This window comes from Bubalus bubalis, chromosome 13, assembly GCF_019923935.1.
Source record: "Bubalus bubalis isolate 160015118507 breed Murrah chromosome 13, NDDB_SH_1, whole genome shotgun sequence".
Lineage (NCBI taxonomy): Eukaryota > Metazoa > Chordata > Mammalia > Artiodactyla > Bovidae > Bubalus > Bubalus bubalis.
In genome coordinates this window covers 87,693,956-87,714,222 of record NC_059169.1, presented here as the reverse complement: position 1 = coordinate 87,714,222, position 20,267 = coordinate 87,693,956, and the positions used below count along the sequence as shown (strand labels likewise).

Genomic DNA, 20,267 nt, shown 5'->3' with positions numbered 1-20,267 from the left:
GACCTTGATCAGAGATTTCAACTAAGCTACACTTACACTCCTGAACTGTTGAAACTATGAGATAATATATTTGCAATGTTTTAAGCTATTAAACTTTTGGTATTTTGTGAAATAGCATTAGAAAATGAATTCATCATGCTTTAAAAAGCAAGCAAAAAGAAAAAAGCAAATATTGATCTCACATGTCTACTTACAAATCATCTACATTCTACATCCAACATTTGTTTTTCAAACAATGCATTATCTTTTCTTTGTACCCTAATGAGAGATTTCATTTTCATAAAATTTGTACATTCAAAATTTATTATAAAAGCATTTTATCTTTGAGCTTAAATTTAATTCAAAATATATCTGAAAGAGAAAATTAACCCTAAAAATAATTTCCCCAAATCTTTGGAATCATATATTAAAATCTTTTAATTCTAGTAAATCTTTATCATATTTCATGCTTAAAAATAAACATTTAACATAATTATATCTCTTCCAGTATTATGTTAATCACTAAAATATATCATACTAAGAAATATACCACAATGTGAGAGCATACTCACTCACTGTGCTCATTTAATTCTAACCCCAACCACACATTTTCATACAGTGTGTTAATACATAGAGAAAAAAGAGACTAATTTCAGAATCCAAAAAGTCATATGTAATTACATAATAATAATATTAATAATTTCTCCAACATAACAATGTTTTCATAGCTAATTTTGTCAGTCAGTAAACTGGGATAAAGAATTTGATGATATTGTCTATCATGCAGTTAAAGGGCAAAATAAGCTTCAACGTTTTCAGAATACAACAATTAAAAGTTTATCCTGTGCTTTTGTCAAACAGGAAATTTGTGATTAAATAAATTTACAAAATTCAGAATATATGTTTATATTGTCAGTATATTATACTTTTCTTGTATAATTCCAAATAAAGTTTGGTGCTTTAAACAGAAATCTACTTTAAGTTTAGCCTACCTTCCATACTCAAAGTCCCCATTTTAGACTCCAAGAAGTCAAATAATGTGCTTGGTGCTGATGGCCTTGCATTTCCTAGTTCTTCTTCATCTTCAGATCTTATTCGCCCCCTGCCTTTCCCTTTACCTTAAGAAGTAAAGTAAGATGCATACATTATACATGCAAAAACAAAAGGAGAATATACACTAAAATATTATCAGCAGACCTCTTAAGTAAAACTTTATACACATATTTATTTTAATATTTTTCTGTATGATCTATATCCTTTATAACAAAAATGTTTTTAAATGACTATATTAACTAGCACCTTTAATCTTCTAAATGGCCTATCTGGAAATTTGTTCATGTAAATTATGTTTGAAGGAAATAAATCATTTTTATAAGATTTTTCTTTAACCACATTTTTTTAATTTGAAATACAGTTGATTTACAATGTTGTGGTAATCTCTGCTATATAGCAGCTACTTATTTTTTTAAAAGAATATATGATTAGGATTTGAAAAATGACTTATGCTTGACCATACAATAATTTAAAAATAACACTAAATAAAAGTCATGTTCCTGTTAATTATTAAGTGTTTGTAGACTAGTCAGTTATAAAAGTGGCCTAGTTCTAGAAATAGATTAAATAGAGCCAGTTATTTTATATTTTGTCTATTACTCAAAACCTTGTTTTATTAGACCTACTTTATTTTATATAAAGATGAAGACTATGAGACTAAAAATAACCTATATGTCTCTGTGGTTCCAAAATGGGTGCTCCTTCCACTTACCATAAAGGTAAACGAAGTTATAGACTTCACAGCAACAAAACCCAGTTTCTGTCAACAACATACATTTCTCTGAAAAGCAAACAATATTGTCTGGCACATTGATTAATGGATTATACCTCTCAAAGGTGGACCTGTAACAGGTTTCTGTTTATTGCTGTTAAGAAGTACATTCAGTGCTGCTTCTAAGTTGTTGCCATTATCCATGAGAGCTTGCCTTGATGCTTCTTTACTAAAGCCCATTTCTGTTATGTGTCTCAGAGCCTTCTCATCAACCTATAAGCAACAAAGAAAAGTTATGCCGATGGCCAATAAACAAGCAAAGTATAAGTTTTTAAATATATACTGTTTTTTAACTAAAAATTACATCTGATGTTTATGGAAAAATGTAATATTAATATATTATTTGCTTGCTGTTTTTTCATACCAACAGTCAAGAAAAGATCTGTGATATGCAAGGTTGTGCCGTGAGTACTTTCTTTGCACCATTACAAATGCAAAACAAACAAAAAAAGAAATTTTATATGTCACAATAAAGCTTTTGAAAATAAAACAGGCAGTGAAAACTACCTAATGAAAAATTTTCATGGTTAATACTTCTCTGTCCTAAGGAAATACAATTTATATAGCACCTCTTAAAAAATACAAAGTATAAAAAGAAGCTAACAAAATGGTACCATCTCAGTAGCTTGGTTTATTTCCTACTCTCTATTGTTCCAATATTCTGCTTTATATTTATAAGCAATACTATCTATGAAGCTTTGACAGCCTATACCTCAAATTAAAAAAATCTACAAGTACCAGAATCCCATATCTTGAAAAATCTGGACCTGAGTAGAATTAAAGGACAGTTTAAGTAACATAAACATATCCCATGAAGACATTTATCAAACCATAACCAGCTGAGAAATATACAACTAACTTTTGTACTTTTATGAGTTGAGATGGACAGGCTTTAAGATAGTATTTAAGACAGCATGCATGTTGCTCACATCTACTCTCATACCCACATAGGCATCGATAAAGGACTTAAAAAAACAAACAAAAAAAAAAACCCTGTTTTTAAAACTCTGACTTTTTTAAAAACTCTGATTTATGCATTCCAAACACAAAATCCTTTTCAAATATAGTAATAGCTATTAATAGGTCAGAGTTACACATAAGAGAAAATTGACATCCCTGTTGTAGATATGCTAAAGTAAATGTAAAAAGGCCTGGACATTAAAACTATAATCCACCCTTCTTATTCAAAACTTATCTAAATGTAAAAAAAAAAAAAAAAAAAAATCCTTTCAAAGGCTTTCCCTCTCCCAATTATTTCACAAGTAAATATCTAATTACGAATACTGTCCCTTATATAGAATTTAACCAAAAAACACTCTTAACAATCAATTCATATTCAACCTTGGTATAACTTATTCTACCTTTCTTGTTAACCTGATTGGCAATTAACCAAACTCTCATTCAAGGTGCTGGCAGGTCCATGTTCTGAAAGCTTTAGGAAAAAACCTTCCTTGCCTCTCCTAATTTGTGTTGTTTACTGGCAATTTTTGGCTTTTCTTAGTTTATAGATGCATCATTCCAGTCACACAGCCATCTTCTCACTGTGCGTCTTCATGTCAACTTTTCTCTGTATGTGTCTGCCTCTGTGTCTAAATCTCCCCTCTTTATACAGGTTAAATCAGTGTCATCTTGGCTTAGGGCTCATCCTAATGACCTCTTTTTAACTTGATATTTCTGTAAATATTCTATTTCCAAAGAAAGGCAGTCATACTTTAAGGTACTGCTGGTCAAGACTTCAATCTATCTTGTTAGGGGGTAGGTGGGGTTGGGATGATGGATGGGACACAATTCAACCTGTAAAATCATCTATTGTCAAAAATACTTTAAAGCAACTATCCACTGACACCCCAATGAAGTCTTTTTTTCAATTGCTGAAATTAAAGAACTGAAAACCATGCAACAGGCAAAAGCACTGGGTACCTGATCATCAGAATTTCAAACTGTCTTTTTGATTAGTCTTCATTCTTAAATGACAGTTTTTATGAATAGAATTATAGATGAAGAGTTTTTCTTTCAGTACTTTCAATGTATCACCCTACTGCTTCCTTGCCTTCATAGTTTTTAATGAAAAATTGGCCATTTATTGAGGATCCCTTGTATTTGATGAGTTACTTCTCTCTCACCACTTTCAAGATATCCTGTCTCTACCTTTCAACAACTAGATTATGTGTCTTGGTGTGTCTCTGCATTTATCCTATAGGAGACCACTGAGTTTCTCAGATTTGTAGATTTCATCAAATTTGGTAATGGGGGGACATTAGTTCCTCAAATATTTTTTCTATCCCTTTTTCTTTTCAATTGAGACTCCTGTAATGTATATCCTGGTATATTTGATGGTGCCTCATAGATCCCTTAGGCTTATTTTTCTTCATGCTTCTCTCTTTCTCATCTTAGACTGGGTAATTTCAATTGCCCTCAATTAAAGCTCAGTAATTCTTTCTTCTGCCTGCTCTTGTCTGATGTTGAACCTAAGAAAATTTTTTATTTCTACTACTATACTTTCTAGTTCAAGAAATTCTATTTTCTTTTTTTATAATTTACCTTTATTGATATATCCTCATATATCATCCATATATTGTTCTCCTGATTTCTTTGAGCTCTTTGTCAATGGTTCCCTTCAGACCTGTATTTCTAAGACAGTTAATTTAAGGTCTTTTTTAAAATAAGTTCAATGCCTGGGTTTCTTCAGGGATAGTTTCTTTCAATTTCTTTCTTTTTCCTATGAATGGGTCATACTTTCTGTTTTTTGGTATGCTTTATAATTTTCTGCTGAGAACTGAAAATTCTGAATACTGTACTGGTGGCAATTTTGGAAATCAAATTCTCCCTCCTCCTCAGAGACTGGTGTTGTTACTTGATGAAGACTGCAGTTATAAGTTTGTTTAGTAACTGTTCCAAACTTTTTTGGTAAGGATTATATTATTTGTGATCTGTGATCGCTGGAGTCTTTGTTCCATTATCTCCGTAATCAGCCAGTGACCAGCCTCTTTCTTCATCCATCACCTCTCTGTATGCTACAAGAGTTTGACTTGACTCCAAAGTTGTAAAATAGTTGCTTCAGACGTTTGTCAGCTTAATAGCTGTTTTGATGGAGTAGACAATTCCTGGAACTTTCCGTTTTGCCATCTTTGTGATAATCACTCCCTTCTTATGCTTTTAATCCTCAAAACAATCCCAAACTGCTAGTTTTTAGTGTTCTATGGCAAGACATTCCCAAAAAATGGTTCTCAATGCACTCAAGTTAAAGCACTTCTTGAGTAAGAGACAATGTCTTTTTCAACTTGTTATATCCACTCGAACCTGAAAGCTGACTTTCTTTTTTTTACAATGAGACGGTCATGTACTCAAGGAAGCAATAGTCTAGCTCTGTTATAAACCCATTCTCCTTAGCTAGTGATTGATTTAGGAACGGATACATAACCTAGTCCTAGTCAATGAACCATAGATGGAATTTACTGGGGATTTCCAAAATTATTTTCTTATCTGATAAAATACCCACACACAGAGAAATGTCCCCTTTCATTCCTGCCTTTGAACTTTCTGCATGAAGATTTAACACACAGAGAATCCTGTAACCCAGAGAAGAAAGCCAAGAAACTAGACCGATGCCTACCAGAGTTCCAACATTGTTATACTGCTTAATTTGCCAATCTTTATAACCATCCAGATCCAGATTTCTTGTTATATGAGATGACAAATCCTAATATTTAAGCTAATCTTAGAACTCTTTAGACAAAATCACCCAAGGTCATTCAAGCTGGAAAGGTAGAGGAAAATGAATTCTGTCAGTTCCCTTATATCTGAAGACACTGTGGCATACCCAGCAATATCTGACTTCCCATTTATCTTAAAAATCTAGTAATATTTTGCAATTGAATCTATAATATACATTTACTGTTTCAACATATTTTCCACAAAGAACAAAACAAAATGACTTCAGATAAAATCTGAGAAAAGATGCAGGAAAGGAGAGGAAAGGGCAGATAACTATGTTTTTGATGCATCATCTTTTAGAATATCATTTCCATTGAATGTTTTCTGTATAATTTGATGACTTTTTATCAGTCCATTCCAAAAGACATCATTCACACATTAGAAAGTTAAGTAAATTTTACTTAAGTAAATTATTTTTCAAGTAATCCAAATTTTCCACGAATTAAATGGAATCCTTAATGAAAGTCTTCTTATACTTGTGACACTGTCTATAATATACTCAAAAAGTTAGTAGTGGTTCTGAGAATTTAAAAACAAGACTATTAAAGAAAAAAAGACACAAACTTTGTGGTTGGTTCTTCAATCTTACCAGTTCTCTATAGACACCTTCATGTTTTCCCTCTGATTTGTTTGCCTTTTCTTTCTGTAAAATTTCCCTATTTCGGTTACCAGCAGCACTCATGTTGAGATTACTTCTAGCACCACCACCGCCGCCTCCAAATGTCTTGGTCTTCAGATAAGAGAAAGATAAAATAAATATAAATAAACAGCATTTTAAAAAGCTCTCAAGTCTAAGTTATGACTAAAAACATATAGCAAAACTGAAGTAGTTAAGTTTCCTAATTATGTTTAACAGGAAAAAAATGAAATGTTAACTAATTCTTTCTAAACATCTACTAGTCATAATCTCATCTTTCCACAAGTCCAGGTGAGGGAATTCAAAAAATTATATAATTTTTATATCTTCAAGGCAAATCATTAGAATAAACTTAAGTAGACAACAATATAGAAAATAATCCAAGTATTATGGAGATGAGATGTCAAAAATTATTTCAGTAAAATACTTGACTGATATCATGACACGCGTGTTACAAGTCCAGCTACATGTCAAGGCTTTCTTTAGCAAGGTACCAAACCTATTTAGTAATCAGTTACATTACACCCATGATCCAGTAACAGGAATAATATTCTATATTCTATAATCAAAGAATATAAACAAATAATACAAATTTTAATACTGGATTAAAAGTCTCATTACTGATTTATTATCTATATTAACTGCATAGTATGCTATATCTTGGGGGCTTCCCAGATGATACAAGTGGTAAAGAATCAGCCTGCCAACGCAGGAGAGGCAGGGAAGATCCCTGGGTCAGGAAGATATCCTGGAGAAGGAAATGGCAACCCACTCCAATACTTCCTGCCTGGGAAATCTCATGGGCAGAGGAGCCTGGCAGGCTACAGTCCTTGGGGTCACAAAGAGTCAGACATGACTGACCATGCATACACTGCACCATGCTATACCTTATCAACTATGTATAAAACTTTCAAAGTCCTAGTTCTTATTTTTCTGACTTATTTGAATAATTCTTTCTGTAATGAAACTTCAATTTGATCTCATGTCTGTTTTATCAAAACCACTGTGGAAAGATTAGAACTCTGGTTTAGAAAGACACAAATTCATGACTGAAAAGCACCTCACAGTTGTTATTTGTACAATATCAAATTATGCATCTGGTTATATAATATCTTTACAGTTTTCTAACAAATCTAATAAAAGCAGAAGCCAACATTTGATTTTTATTAGGGATAACTTCTTGCCTAGAAAATCCCATGGATGGAGGAGCCTGGTGGGCTACAGTCCATGGGGTCGCCATGAGTTGGTCACGACTGAGCGACTTCACTTTCACTTTTCACTTTCACATAAAGGAGAAGGAAATGGCAACCCACTCCAGTGTTCTTGCCTGGAGAATCCCAGGGATGGCAGAGCCTGGTGGGCTGCTGTCTATGGGGTCGCACAGAGTCGGACACGACTGAAGCAACTTAGCAGCAGCAGTAATATTTTTAAAGTGTCTTAGAATGATTACAATAAGAAAACATTTCAGATACACATTTAATTAAGACTGAGAAATTAATTTGAATCATATGAAAATACAAAGAAATAAAACCTGAAAAACAGAAAAATGATGTGATATGATCATCAATGGACAACACATAAATATCTCTATTAGGTAGTTGATACACCACAATATTTAAATTTAACTCAAATTAAAATTAAAACCACATCTTCAGAGATTCATTACTGGATTAATTCAATTTTTGTTACCTGCAATCCAGCAAAAAAAAAAAAAAAAAAAATTTCAAATGTCTTGATAGTCATTATTTATGTGACCATAGGAAAAATATGAGTTTATATTAATGTGATACAAAGTTTATCAGACTGAGAAACAATGTAGTATAGGTAAGAATACAGACTTCAGTTTAATTCAGTTGCTCAGTCATGTCCGACTCTTTGCAACCCCATGGACTGCAGGGCACCAGGCTTCCATGTCCATCATCAACTCCAGGAGCTTTCTCCAACTCATGTCCATTGAGTGGGTGATGCCATCCAACCATCTCATCCTCTGTCCCCCCTTCTCCTCCTGCCTTCAATCTTCCCCAGAATCAGGGTCTTTTCCAATGAGTCAGGTCTTTGCATCAGGTGGACAAAGTATTGGAGTTTCAGCTTCAGCATCAGTCCTTCCAATGAACATTCAGGACTGATTTCCTTTAGGATGGACTGGTTTGACTTCCTTGCAGTCCAAGGGACTCTCAGGAGTCTTCTCCAATATCACAGTTCAAAAGCATTAATTCTTCAGTGCTCAACTTTCTTTATAGTCCAACTCTCACATCCATACATGACTAATGGAAAAACCATAGTTCTGACTAGATGGACCTTTGTTGACAAAGCAATGTCTCTGCTTTTAACATGCTGTCTAGGTTGGTCATAGCTTTTCTTCCAGGGAGTAAGTGTCTTTTAATGTCATGGCTGCAGTCACCATCTGCAGTGATTTTGGAGCCCAAGAAAATAAAGTCTCTCACTGTTTCCACTATTTCCCCATCTATTTGCCATGAAGTGATGGGACCAGATGCATAATCTTCATTTTCTGAATGTTGAGTTTTAGGCTAACTTTTTCACTTTCCTCTTTCACTTTCATCAAGAGGCTCTTGAGTTGCTCTTCACTTTCTGCCATAAGAGTGGTGTCATCTGCATATCTGAGGTTATTGATATTTCTCCCAGCAATCTTGATCCCAGCTTGTGCTTCATCCAGCTGGCCATTTCTCATGATGTACTCTGCATATAAGTTAAATAAGCAGGGTGACAATATACAGCCTTGACGTAATCCTTTCCCAATTTGGAACCAGTCCGTTGTTCCATGTCCAGTTCTAATTGTTGCTTCTTGACCTGCATTCAGATTTCTGAAGAGGCAGGGAAAGTGGTCTGGTATTCCATCTCTTTCAGAATTTTCTCCAGTTTGTTGTGATCTAGTGGCATAGACTTTGGTATAATCAATAAAGCAGAAGTAGATGTTTTTCTGGTATTCTCTTGCTTTTTCTATGATCCAGTGGATGTGGGCAACTTGATCGCTGGTTCCTCTGCCTTTTCTAAATCCAGGTTGAACATCTGGAAGTTCACAGTTCACGTACTGTTGACCTGGCTTAGAGGATTTTGAGCATTACTTTGCTAGCATGTGAGATGAGTGCAATTGTGCAGATGTCTGAACATTCTTTGGCATTGCCCTTCTTTGGGATTGGAATGAAAACTGACCTTTTCCAGTCCTCTGGCCACTGCTGAGTTTTCCAAATTTGCTGGCATGTTGAGTGCAGCACTTTCACAACATCATCTTTTAGGATTTGAAATAGCTCAACTGGAATTCCATCCACTAGCTTTGTTCATAGTGATGCTTCCTAAGGCTCACTTGACTTCGCATTCCAGGATGTCTGGCTCTAGGTGAGTGATCAGACCATCATGGTTATTGGGGTCATGAAGATCTTTTTGTATTCTTCTGTGTTATTCTTGTCACCTCTTATTAATATCTTCTGCTTCCTTTAGGTCCATACCACTTCTGTCTTTTATCTGCCCATCTTTGCATGAAATGTTGCCTTGGTATCTCTAATTTTCTTGAAGAGATCTCTAGTCTTTCCCATTCTGTTGTTTTCCTCTATTTAAATCTCTGCTGAGCCACTTCCTAGTTCCAGCCCTCAGGCATTTAACTTAACTTCTACTTTCCATAAGCTTTGGGCTTCTCATCCTTAAAACAGGAACAAAAGAATTTCCTGCTGGTCCAGTGGTTAAGTCTCCACGCTTCCACTGCAAGAAGCACAGATTCAATTCCTTGTCAGGAACTAAGATCCCACATGTCACACTACACTGTCAACAAAAAAACCTATGTCATTGCAATATTGGGAGGATTATCTTCTGGAGACATTTCTTTATTATTTTCTTTCCATTTTATAGATTAAGGAACAAGATAAACAGCATTTTCAGAACTACTTTTCATTGCTGTAAAATAGTTGTTCCTCACTAAACATACAAATATCTAAAGACATCACAACATAAACATTACCCATAAGGTAAGTGATGTGAGTCAGGCATCTGTGAGATCATCATGACCATGAAACCTAAGTGGGCCTTAACGCAGTCTAGCAATTGTACTACATTTTCCTAGGCCATTTACCTCCCAATCTTCCCAACTACTATTTCACATGTCTCCTAGCTCCTCAAACTTCAAACATCTTCTCCCTCATTGTGACTGTATGACCATGCTTACTTCCTCACTGGAAAAACTAAAATAATCATTAAAGAACTTACATAGATTTTTACCCCATCAACCTACTTACTGATATCTGTACATCTATAGTTATCTTACCACCATCTATACAGAATGTGAAGAGAATGAACAACTTCCCTAACTCTACATTAATTTTCAAGCCACATCTTACAGAATGTTTCAACAACCTTTGATAAATTCAATACGCCACACTCCATGATATAATTTCTGTATTCTCTTGTTTAATTCCTATCTTACTGGTCAGACCTTGGCTGGTTCAACTTCTTTCATTCAACTGGTAAGGTTAAAATGCTAAAGGATTTGTTCCTTATCGTTTTCCCTTCCTTTCAGCTCTCATTCCCTTGGGGATCACATGTGACCTCATGATTTTAAATATCATTCATATGCATTTCACTCTCAAATGCACACACCCATCCCAAAGCTCACCATGTACCTCTTCTCTGTCTCGCTGCCTATTAGACATTACCAGGTGGATGCCTGAAAGGCACCTCAGTGTTAACATGTTTAAAACAAAACACCCTATTCAAACCCTGTCTTTTCCAATTCAAAGTAAGCAACTCTAACCTGCTAATTTTTCAGGGCAAAATCCTTGAAGTCTTTTGTAACACCTCTTCTTGCAAGCTGTGTATTTAATCTCTCAGAAATTCTGATGGTTGTTATTTTTCAAAATACCTGAATCTGAACAATTCACACTACCTATACAGCTGCCATCACTACCAAAACATTTTCTCCCCCTGGATTATTTCAATAATTCCCTAACTTGTATGATTCCCATCTTCCCTTTCTGAACACAACAGCCAGAATTAGACTTTCTAAATGTAGGTCTGCTGATATAATGATATGCTGACAACCCTCCAAAGGCTCCTCATTTCTTTCTGAATGTCTTTAAGATGGCTTACAGGGCCCTACATAAGCTGACCTCCATTATCACTCCTGATTTTATATTCTAGAATGTGTCCCTCTGCTTTCTCTGCTTCTACTAGTCACTGTGCTATTCCTTCAACATAAACTCCTGCTTTAGAGCCTTTGCAGTAGCTTTTCCTTCTCCCTGGAACACTCTTCTCAGATCATGTCACTAATTCTTACTGCCTTAGATTCTTGACACAAATTTCACCATCTTGAAGCCTAGTCAAATTACTATATTTAAGGCTGAAATTTGTAATTTAATTATTTACTATGTTTATATTATTTACTGTCCTTACTAGAATATACACTATATAAAATTTGAAAGAATTCTCAATTTCTGACCATCCTATTTTATTTTTATTTTTTTATTTCCACAGTCCAGTAATTTATTTTAAATTTGAGTAATTTCAAATTCCACAAACAAAACTACTGAAGAACAGCAATATTTTGCTTGAATTCTTTCTTCTGTACACTCAGTGATCTAAAACACCACAATATCCAACATACACAAACCTCAGGGAAGACTTAATAAATACACACAGATTGGAATCATGGTGCTCTTTGCTCCAAATGGAATAATCCCACAGAAAAAGCACAGATACAACACAACGTAAGGGCACCTGTTATATATGAAGTGAGCAAAAACACACTAGCATTTTCTATATGTGTAATGAGGAAACCTGCATAGGTTAGAAGGCCTTTTATGCCCACTTGAAAGTCAGACAATTTGTCTGTAATGCATCTTTCAAACAATTTGGAGAGCACTGTGATCCCATGTAGGATATGTTCATTCAGTTCAGTTCAGTTCAGTTCAGTCCAGTCGCTCAGTCATTGTTTCCACTGTTTCCCCATCTATTTCCCATGAAGTGATGGGACCAGATGCCATGATGTTAGTTTTCTGAGTGTTGAGCTTTAAGCCAACTTTTTCACTCTCCTCTTTCACTTTCATCAAGAGGCTTTTTAGTTCCTCTTCACTTTCTGCCATAAGGGTGGTGTCATCTGCATATCTGAGGTTATTGATGTTTCTCCATTACTACCCTGTAAATAAATTCTTCAGTACCATTTTTCTAGATTCCGTTTATATGTGTTAGAATACAATATTTATCTTTCTCTTTCTGACTTACTTCACTCTGTATTATAGGTTCTAGGTTCATTCACCTCATCAGAACTGACTCAAATATGTTCCTTTTTATGGCTGAGTGATATTCCATTGTGGATATATACCAAAACTTCTTTATCCATTCATCTGTCAATGGACATCTAGGTTATTTCCATTTTCCAGCTATTGTAAATAGTGCCGCAACGAACAATGGGATACATTTGTCCTTTTCAATTTTGGTTTCCTCAGGGTATATGCCTAGGAGTAGGATTGCTGGGTCATATGGTGGTTTTATTCCTAGTTTTTTAAGGAATATCCGTACCATCTTCCATAGTGGCTATATCAATTTACACCAGCAGTGCAAGAGGGCTTCCTTTTCTCCACACCTTCTCTAGCACTTATTGTTTGTAGACTTTTTGATGATGGTGATTCTGGCTGCTGAGAGGTAGTTTGATTTGCATTTCTCTAATAATGAGTGATGCTGAGCATCTTCTCATGTGTTTGTTAGCCATCTGTATGTCTTCCTTGGAGAAATGTCTGTTTAGGTCTTTTCCCCACTTTTTGATTGGCTTGTTTTCCTTGTATTAACTTGCATGAGCTGCTTATATATCTTTGAAATTAATCGCTTGCCAGTTGTTTCATTAGCTATTATTTTCTTCCATTCTGAGGATTGTCTTTTCACCTGGCTTATAGTTTACTTTGCTGTGCAAAAGCTTTTAAGTTTAATCAGGTCCCACTTGTATACTTTTGTTTTTATTTCCATTACTCTAGGAGGTGGGTCATAGAGGATCTTGTTTTGATTTATGTCACTGAATGTTCTGCCTTTGTTTTCCTCAGAGAGTTTTATAGTTTCTGGTCTTACATTTAGGTCTTTAATCTGTTTTGAGTTAATCTTTGTGTATGGTGTTCAGAAGTGTTCTAATTTCATTCTTTTACATGGAGCTGGTACAGTTTTCTCAGCACCATTTATTGAAGAGGTTGTCTTTGCCCCATTGTATATTCTTGCCTCCTTTGTCAAAATTAGGATACCCATAATTGCATGGGTTTATTTCTGGGTTTTCTGTGTTGTTGCATTGGTCTATATTTCTGTTTTTGTGCCAGTACCATACTGTCTTGATGACTGTAGTTTTGTAGTATAATCTGAAGTCATGAAGGTTGATTCCTCCAGCTCCATTCTTCTTTCTCAAGACTGCTTTGGCAATTCAGGATCTTTCGTGTTTCCATATGAATTGTGAAATTTTTTGTTCTAGTTCTGTGAAAAATGCCATTGGTAATATGATAGGGATCACACTGAATCTGTAGATTGTGTTTGGTAGTATAGTCATTTTCAAAATACTGATTCTTCCTACCCAGGAACATGGACTATCTCTCCATCTGTTTATTTTGTCTTTGATTTCTTTCAACAGTGGCTTATAATTTTCTGTGTACAGCTCTTTTGTCTCCTTAGGTAAGTTCATTCCTATTTAATTCTTTTTGTTGCAATGGTGAATGGGATCGATTCCTTAATTTCTCTTTCTGATTTTTCATTGTTAGTATATAGAAATGCAAATGATTTTTGTGTATTGATTTTGTATCCTGCAACATTGCTCAATTTACTGATTAGCTCTAGTAATTTTCTGATACTATCTTTAGGGTTTTCTGTGTATAGTATCATGTCATCTGCAAACAGTGAGAGCTTTACTTCTTTTCCGATCTGGATTCCTTTTCTTTTTCTTCTCTGATTGCTATAGCTAGGACTTCCAGAACTATGTTGAATAATAGTGGGGAAAGTGGGCACCCTTGTCTTGTTCCTGATCTTAGGGGGAATGCTTTCAGTTTTTCACAATTGAGAACAATGTTTGCTGTAGGATTATCATATATGGCCTTTACTATGTTGAAGTAGGTTCCTTCTATGCCCATTTTTTGAAGAGTTTTAATCATAAATAGGTGCTGAATTTCGTCAAAGGCTTTTTCTGCATCCACTAAGATTATCGTATGGTTTTTATTTTTCAGTTTGTTAATATGGTGTATCACATTGATTGATTTGCATATATTGAAGAATCCTTGCATCCCTGGAATAAACCAAACTTGATCATGGTATATGAGCTTTTTAATGTGTTGGTGAATTCTGTTTGTTAAAATTTTGCTGAGAAATTTTGCATGTATGTTCATCAGTGATATTGGCCTATAGTTTTCTTTTTTGTGTGTTTTCCTTGTTGGTATCAGGGTGATGGTGGCCTTGCAGAATGAGTTTGGAAGTGTTCCTTCCTCTGAAATTTTTTGAAAGAGTTTTAGAAGGATAGGCATTAGCTCTTCTTGAAATGTTTGACAGAATTCTCCTGCAAAGCCATCTGGTCCTGGGCTTTTGCTTCTTGGGAGATTTTTGATCACAGTTTTAATTTCAGTGCTTGTAATTGGGTTATTTATAATTTTTATTTCTTCCTGGTTCAGTCTTGGAAGATTGAACTTTTCTAAGAATCTGTCCATTTCTTCCAGATTATCCATTTTATTGCCATAAAGTTGTTCAAAATAGTCTCTTATAATCCTTTGTATTTCTACATTGTCTATCATTTCTGAATTGTTGTAACCTCTCCTTTTTCATTTCTAATTATGCTGATTTGATTCTTCTTTTTTTTCTTGATAAGTCTGGCTAAAGGTTTGTCAATTTTATCTTCTCAAAGAACAAGCTTTTAGTTTTATTAATCTTTACTATTATTTCTTTCATTTCTTTTTCATTTATTTCTGCTCAGATCCTTATGATTTCTTTCCTTCTAACAATTTTGGGAGGGTTTTGTTCTTCTTTTTCCAGTTGTTTTTGGTGTAAAGTTAGGTTTCTATTCGATGTTTTTCTTGCTTCTTGAGGTAGCACTGCATTGCTATAAACTTCCCTCTTAGAACTGCTTTTGCTGTATCCCATAGGAGTTGTGTTTTCATTGTCATTTGTTTCTAGAAATTTTTTGATTTCTCTTTTGATTTCTTCAGTAACCTGTTGGTTAATTAGAAACATGTTGTTTAATCTCCATGTGTTTGTGTTTCTTGCAGTTTTTTTTCTTGTAATTGATATCCAGTCTCATAGCATTGCGGTCAGAGAAGATGCTTGATACAATTACAATTTTCTTAAATTTACTGAGGTTTGATTTGTTACCCAAGAAACAGTATATCCTGGAGAATGTTTCATGTGCACTTGAGAAGAAGATATATTCTGCATTGGAATGGAATGTCCTGAATATATCAATGAGATCCATCTCATCTAATATATCATTTAAGACTTATTTTGTTTTGATGATCCTTGTATCCTTATTTTGTTTTGATGATCTGTCTATCGGTGTGAGTGGGGTGTTAACGTCTCCTATTATTATTGTGTTATTGTCAATTTCTCCTTTTACATCTGTTAATGTTTGTTGACTTGCTCCTATGCTGGGTGCACAGATATTTGTAATTGTTATGTCTTCCTCTTGGATTGATCCCTTGATCATTATGTGATGTCCTTCCTTATGTCTTATAATATCCTTTATTTTAAGGTCTATTTTGTCTGATATGAGGATTGCTACTCCAGCTTTCTTTTGCTTCCCATTTGCACTGAATATATTTTTCAATCCTCTTACTTTCAGCCTTTTTGTGTCTTTAAGTCTAAAGTGAGTTTCTTGTAAACAGCATATATATGGGTCTTATTTTTGTATCCATTCAGCCAGTCTGTGTCTTTTGGTTGGCACATTTAAGCCATTTACATTCAAAGTAATTATTGATATATATGTTCCTATTGCCATTTTCTCAATTGTTTGGGGTTGATTTTGTAGATCTTTTTTCTTCTCTTGTATTTCTTGACTATATAAGCCGGTTTAACATTTGTTGTAAAGCTGGTTTGGTGGTACTGAATTCTCTTAACTTTTGCTTGTCTGAAAAGCTTTTTATTTCTCCATCAATTTTGAATGTGACCCTTTCCGGGTACAGTAATCACGGTTGTAGATTTTTCCCTTTCAGTACTTTAAATATATACTGCCATTCCCTTCTGGCCTGTAGAGTTTCTACTGAAAGATCAGCATAGGGGTTTCCCTTGTATGTTACTTGTTGCTTTTCCCTTGATGCTTTTAATATTCTTTCTTTGTGTTTATCTTGGTTAGTTTGATTAGTATGTGTCTTGGCGTGTTTCTCCTTGGGCTTGTCCTCTATTGGACTCTTTTTGCCTCTTGGACTTGATCAATGATCTCCTTTTCCATGTTGGGCAAATTTTCAACTACAATCTCTTCAAAAATTTTCTCATACACTTTCTTTTTCTCTTCTTATTCTGGGACCCCTGTAATTCAAATATTGGTGCATTTGATATTGTCTCAGAGGTCTCTAGACTATGCTCAGTTCTTTTCATTCTTTTTACTTTATTCTGCTCTTCAGAAGTTATTTCCAACATTTTATCATCTAGCTCACTAATTTGTTCTTCTGCTTCAGATATTCTGGTACTGATTCCTTCTAGAGTATTTTTAATTTCAGTAATTGTGTTGTTTGTCTCTGTATGCTAATTCTTTAATACTTCTAGGTCTTTGTTAATTAATTCTTGCATTTTTTCCATTTTGTTTTCAAGGTTTTTGATCATTTTTACTATCATTATTCTGAATTTTTTTTTCAGGTAGTTTGCTTATTTTCTCTTCATTTATTTGGACTTCTGTGTTTCTATTTTATTTCTTCATTTGTGTAGTAGTTCTCTTTTTATTTTTTTTAACTTGTTGTGATTGAGGTCTCCTTTTCCCAGGCTTCAAGGTTGAATTCTTTCTTCCTTTTGGTTCCTGCCCTCCTAAGGTTGTTCCAATGGTTTGTGGAAGTTTCCTATAGGGTGATATTTGTGCAGAGTTTTTGTTTCTTTTTCCTCTCATGGGCAAAGCTGAGTGAGGTGGTAATTCTGTCTGCTGATGACTGGGTTTGTATTTTTGTTTGTTGTTTAGATGAGGCATCCTGCACAGGGTGCTACTGGTATTTGGGTGATGCCAGGTCTTGTATTCAAGTGGTTTCCTTTGTGTGAATACTCACTTTTTGATACTCCCTAAGATTAGCTCTCTGCTAGTCTAGGGTTTTGCAGTCAGTGCTCCCACTCCAAAGTCTCAAGGCTTGATCTCTGGCCAGGAATGAACATTTCACAAGTGGTTTGTTATGGCATTGAGATTAAAACAAATATCCAAAAATGAGAAACCAAAGATGAATCCCAGACAAATAGCAGTTACAGAATCAGACAAATAATAATTTAAAAAATGGAATATACTCATATACACCCATGAGCAAAGTCAATACAGTCCAACAAAAATAAAGTACAGTAGATTGACCTGGTGAACAAAGGAAATAAAAATTATATTTACCAGTTAAGAACAAAACTAACTAAAGCACAAACTGGAAAACAAAACTAAAGCAAGGTGCCAAATGGGGAATAAAGCAATGAAAACAAAACTAACAAATATGTTGAGAGGAAAGGAAAGAAAGAAAGAATAGATATGAAAAGTTAAATAAAGGTAGATGAAGAAGATTTATATACATTAAAGACTAACTGCAAGGTGAAAAGAAAAGCAGGAAAGGCAAACAAAGGAATAAATGTAGAAAGAATATAATAGGTTTAAAAAAATTAAATTTATAAAAGAGATAAGGAAAAAAAAAAAACAGAAGAAGAAAGAAAAAGGGGAAAAAAAAAAAAAGGAAAACTCCTCAGAACTGCAAAAGCCCAATGGAGAGGCAGAGATTTATCACAACAATAAAAAATGTGACTGAGAAAAAAACAAAAAAAAAGCTCAAAAGTTTAGTTAGATTTCACAGTGCCAATAAAATTGACAACTGCAACAGAGGGGTAAAAAGAAAAAAAATCCAAAAGAATCTACAAAACAAGTCAAAACATAAGAAAAATGAATGTTTTTCTTGAGTCACTGCTCAAGAGTTCTTTCCCTTGCAGGGAATTACAGTCCACCTCACCTCCCTAGCATGCCCTCCAACACTCTGCTGATCTCTGGACCTACTGTGGGGGCAGCTCAGATTCTAATCTGGTCCTACTTTTGTGTGTTCTTGCTTGCAATGTCCACAACTATCAGAACTAGTGCGATTTCTTTTGTGGGAGCTCTCAATGACCTTTTATAAAGACACAGAATCTGCCTAGCTGATCATGTAGATTTAATCTACAGCTTCTAGAGCTGGTGGGAAGGTTTTGGGCCTTCTTCCTTAACCACACTGCCCCTGGGTTTCAATTGTGGTTTTATTTTCACCTGTGTATATGGGTCATCCACTGGGGTTTGCTCCAGAGGACTTGGGTTTGCCCCTGTGAAAGCCAAGTGTGGAGGTGGTGCAGCTGCTTGGGTCGCAAGGGTTCTGGCAGCACCAGGTTCTCAGGGGGGGTTGGTGGCTAGGACAGGAGGAAATACAGAACTCTAGAAGGGTATGGCAACCAGTATTGGCCAATACGCACCAGTATTCTTGGCTGGAGAACCCCCTGCTCCCTGACAGAGAAGCCTGGCAGGCCAGTCTATAGGGTCGCAAAGAGCCCAGACACGACAGAAGTGACCCTGCATGCATAGATGCAAGACATTTTTTGCCTGTAGCAGCTCTGCTCCAGTGACAGTTGAGCGTGAAGGTGGTTCAGCTGCTTGGCTTGTGGGGACCCTGGCAGCACTAAGTGTGCAGTGACACAGACTGCCTCCACTGCAGGAGTTATGGCCCCTATCAGAGTCTTTTTTCAAGCCTCTTGTAGCTGGTGTCAGTAGGCCTCTTCGGCCAGTCTTTCTCTGCAGCTCCAGCTGTTCAGGCACTTAGAGGGCTCCCTTGCCTGGGGTCCTTCTCTGTTATTCGGCACGTCAGACACATAGAGGGGCCTCCCTGGCTGGGGTCTTACTCTGTAAATCAGTGTGCCAGGCACTTAAAAGTGACACCCTGGGTCAGGTGCTACTCTATAGTTTGGCACATCAATCACTTAAAGGGCACCCCGGGTGGGGTCCTACTCTGTAGATCAATCCATCAGTCAGTTAAAGGAGCACCCTGAGTGGGGTCCTACTCTGTAGATCAATCCATCAGTCAGTTAAAGGAGCACCCTGGGTGGGGTCCTACTCTGTAGATCAGCACATCAGTCAGTTAAAGTGGCACCTCGGGTAGGATCCTACTCTATAGATCAATCAATCAGTCAGTTAAAGGAGTACCCTGGGTGGGGTCCTACTCTGTAGTTCAGTGCGTCAGGCATTTGGTGGGCCAGCCTCTTTATTGTTCAGCTGCCAATGCTGGCATGTGGAGAGACAGGCTATGGTGATGACTCCAGCCCCTACACATAACTCAGCGGTATCCCTTGCTTCCATGGCTGCCTGGCTTTCCTCCACAGGCATTTCCCACCACAATCTCCTCCCTCACATCCCCTCAATCTGTCTCTCTGCAGTCAACAGCAACCCTCACCCTGGCTGCTCCATAATCCCTAAACTCCAGCTCCCAGCAGCTGTGCCTTCCAGGGGACCTGCATCCCTGTCCGCGTTAATGTACAGCCGAGGCAAGGACTGTTTGATTCTCATTCCATTTAGGCTGTCACAGATCACCTGCCTCACTCTCAGCCTTAAATGTTTCTCCTCTGACTTAGACAATTGCCCTGATGTGGAGATCAGACCCCTGCTTCAGTTCCCCCTCCTGCTGAGGGCAGGTCCAGTCCTACTAACACTCCTGTTTTTCCCCCTAGTTCCTTCATCCTACCAAGTTTTCATGGTTCTATATATTCTTGGCAGAAACTGAAGAGGAACTAAAAAGCCTCTTGATGAAAGTGAAAGTGGAGAGTGAAAAAGTTGGCTTAAAGCTCAACATTCAGAAAACGAAGATCATGGCATCCGGTCCCACCACTTCATGGGATATAGATGGGGAAACAGTGGAAACAGTGTCAGACTTTATTTTTCTGGGCTCCAAAATCACAGCAGATGGTGACTGCAGCCATGAAATTAAA

At 36.0% G+C, this 20,267-nt stretch overlaps 1 protein-coding gene across 6 annotated transcripts in view; it reads right to left on the bottom strand.

Moving 5' to 3' along the window:
• The window catches only part of TDRD3 (tudor domain containing 3), a 216,896-nt gene that overhangs the window by 77,628 nt on the left and 119,001 nt on the right, over positions 1 to 20,267 (bottom strand). For all 6 annotated transcript variants that reach the window (XM_006059568.4, XM_044926882.2, XM_044926880.2 and 3 more), the window contains 3 exons: positions 6,108 to 6,248; positions 1,861 to 2,017; positions 972 to 1,097 (listed from right to left, as the gene is read on the bottom strand). In XM_006059568.4, coding sequence (XP_006059630.1) covers positions 972 to 1,097; positions 1,861 to 2,017; positions 6,108 to 6,248 — 424 coding nt within the window. The remainder of the gene's footprint in view (positions 1 to 971; positions 1,098 to 1,860; positions 2,018 to 6,107; positions 6,249 to 20,267) is intronic.